Here is a 2,489-nt window from a genome sequence, read left to right on the forward strand (position 1 = left end):
CTAGAACTAATAAGTCAGCAAATACATGCTTTTATTCATTCAGGAAGGCCTCCCTGAGTTTGTGAGCAATTTTTTTAGGTTGTTCTTGTCTTTACTCTGGAATGATAATTTGGAGAAAACCCACGCAGACAAGGGGATAATGCTGATTTTTTTCTCATATAATACCGATGTTGTTTACAGGGCGACTCTAGGAGAGACCTGAATGTGTGGACGGAAACGCATGTGGATCAACTCCGCTGTACAAAACACGACGCTGCATCTGCCAACTCCCACAGGCACAGCAATGGAAGAAATCAATATTCAACACGAAGGCATCGTTTCGAGCCCCACCTCTCAAAATCCGAGCGCTGCTCTGACGCTCAACTCGAGCACCGGCGATCTGCTCGCTGGGAAACAGAACGTCGCCGAAGTCGTCGTCATTGCCGTCGTGGCAGGGATGTTCAGTCTGATCACCGTGGTCGGCAACATACTCGTGATGCTCTCCTTCAGGGTCTGCAGGCAGCTCAAGACGGTGAGCAACTACTTCCTGCTGAGCCTCGCCGCTGCCGACCTCATCGTCGGCCTCTTCTCCATGAACCTGTACACCGCTTACATTTTGACGGGCCGCTGGGCGATGGGCACGGTCATGTGCGACCTGTGGCTGACTCTGGACTACGTGGCCAGCAACGCTTCCGTCATGAATTTGCTGGCGATCAGCTTCGACCGGTACTTTTCCATCACTCGACCTCTGAAGTACAAAGCCAAGCGGACGAAGAGGAGGGCCTCCATTTTGATCGGCCTGGCCTGGACGGTATCGTTCGTCCTCTGGGCACCGGCTATTTTGTTCTGGCAGTACATGGTCGGCAAAAGGACGGTGCCGGAGGATCAGTGCTACATCCAGTTTCTCTCCGAGCCCATAATCACGTTTGGTACAGCCATAGCTGCCTTTTACCTGCCCATCACCATCATCATGGTTCTCAACTGGAGGATCTACAGGGAGACACGGCGGCAATCAAGGCAGTTTGCGACTCTGCAGGGCTCCGAGTCCAAGTCCAGGAGCCACGTGCCGACAGGGACACGAGGATGCTTGACCTTTCTGAGCGACGATGATTGCGACGACGATTACGACGAAGATTGCGGTGCCAGGGCTCACGACGGAATCCACTCCCCGGCAAGCAAAACGTCGCAGGGCACTCAGCCATGGAAATGCAGCTTGCAGAGCTGTGAGGGACACGTTGAGACGATGCAAGAGGAGGAGGAGGTTGCGTCGCTGGGGTGCGCGGTCAGCTCCGATGACGAGCAGGAGCCTGCGAACGTGCGGGTGGACTTTTGCGCCAAGCCAGCTGCCGCAGCAACAATTAGAAGCTCTCCACGGCCTTCTGCTCCATCTGACGACCGCGATGACCCCATGGCAGCGGCCGCTTCACTCGCGAGCAACGACGGTGAAACTGACGCCGAGCCGCAGCACGGACGGATCAACTCAACAGGAAGAGAACGCGACCTTGGAGAAAGCAACTGTGCGACGCTTGTCGATATGTGTATCGAGGAGTCCCTCCAGCAACGGGACGCCGAGAGAGAACCGCCACGTGAGGACAAGTCTGCTGCAGACGAGATGGTTCTGAAAGGACGATCAGACAGAAGGTGCAAAGGAGGGAAGGCGCCCAGCAGCACGGCGAGGAGACACTGCAGCCTGCTCGCCAAGGACAAGAAAGTCGTCAGGATCCTGTGCGCGATATTGCTGGCGTTCATTGTGACGTGGACTCCGTACAACATCATGGTGCTCGTCTCAACGTTTTGCGACGACTGCGTCCCGAAGAAGTTGTGGCACTTGGGATACTGGCTTTGCTACGTCAACAGCACGGTCAACCCGATGTGTTACGCACTGTGCAACATGCACTTCCGCAAGACGTTTAAAACGATTTTGTCGTGCAAGTGGAATGCTGTCACGTAGGGGACAGTGTCCGGCTTGCATTGGAAACACATTTATTTCCGATACTTGTTCTACATATAACAGCTAAAATAATTGATGAGTACGGCAATGGCTTAAGAACGTTGCCAGTTACACGGTTCGCCTCTATCTAAGAAGCAAACACCACGTGTAGGCCGTGAGAATTCGTTAGTTCTCCGAGGTGTTTATCGGGTTGTAACGCGCGTTCTTTGGCGTGATGTCCGACGGTTTCGCGCCACGTGCTAGGAGCTTCTTCAGGACCTGAATCGAGCGTCTCACATTCTCTACCTCCGTTCAGTTCCTGAAGCTAGACGATGAATTGTTTCATCGCAAGATTGTGAGAGGACTTCATCATCCAGTAGTGGATGAATCTGATGATTCCTTGTAAAAAAATGTGTCAGTTTTGTTGCCAGATAAAAGGGTAAAAAAACAATTATCATATTTTTTCTTCTGGCAAATGAGGTTCCAATGGTGTAAATTCTTACCCCGAGCTCTCATACTCTGATGGTGCATTGTCTTTGAGTTGTGCACCTTTTGGCGTCATCTGGTCCAACACCATGTG

General features: G+C 52.6%; 1 protein-coding gene across 1 annotated transcript; it reads left to right on the top strand.

Moving 5' to 3' along the window:
- The first annotated feature begins 283 nt into the window (after positions 1-283).
- LOC144723722 (muscarinic acetylcholine receptor M1-like) lies at positions 284-1,930 on the top strand. The gene has a single exon (XM_078602659.1). It carries the CDS (start codon positions 284-286, stop codon positions 1,928-1,930), a length of 1,647 nt encoding a protein of 548 aa, XP_078458785.1.
- Positions 1,931-2,489: the final 559 nt, after the last annotated feature.

The sequence above is a fragment of the Lampetra planeri genome, chromosome 18 (assembly GCF_965212315.1).
Source record: "Lampetra planeri chromosome 18, kcLamPlan1.2.h2, whole genome shotgun sequence".
NCBI classification, from domain to species: domain Eukaryota; kingdom Metazoa; phylum Chordata; class Hyperoartia; order Petromyzontiformes; family Petromyzontidae; genus Lampetra; species Lampetra planeri.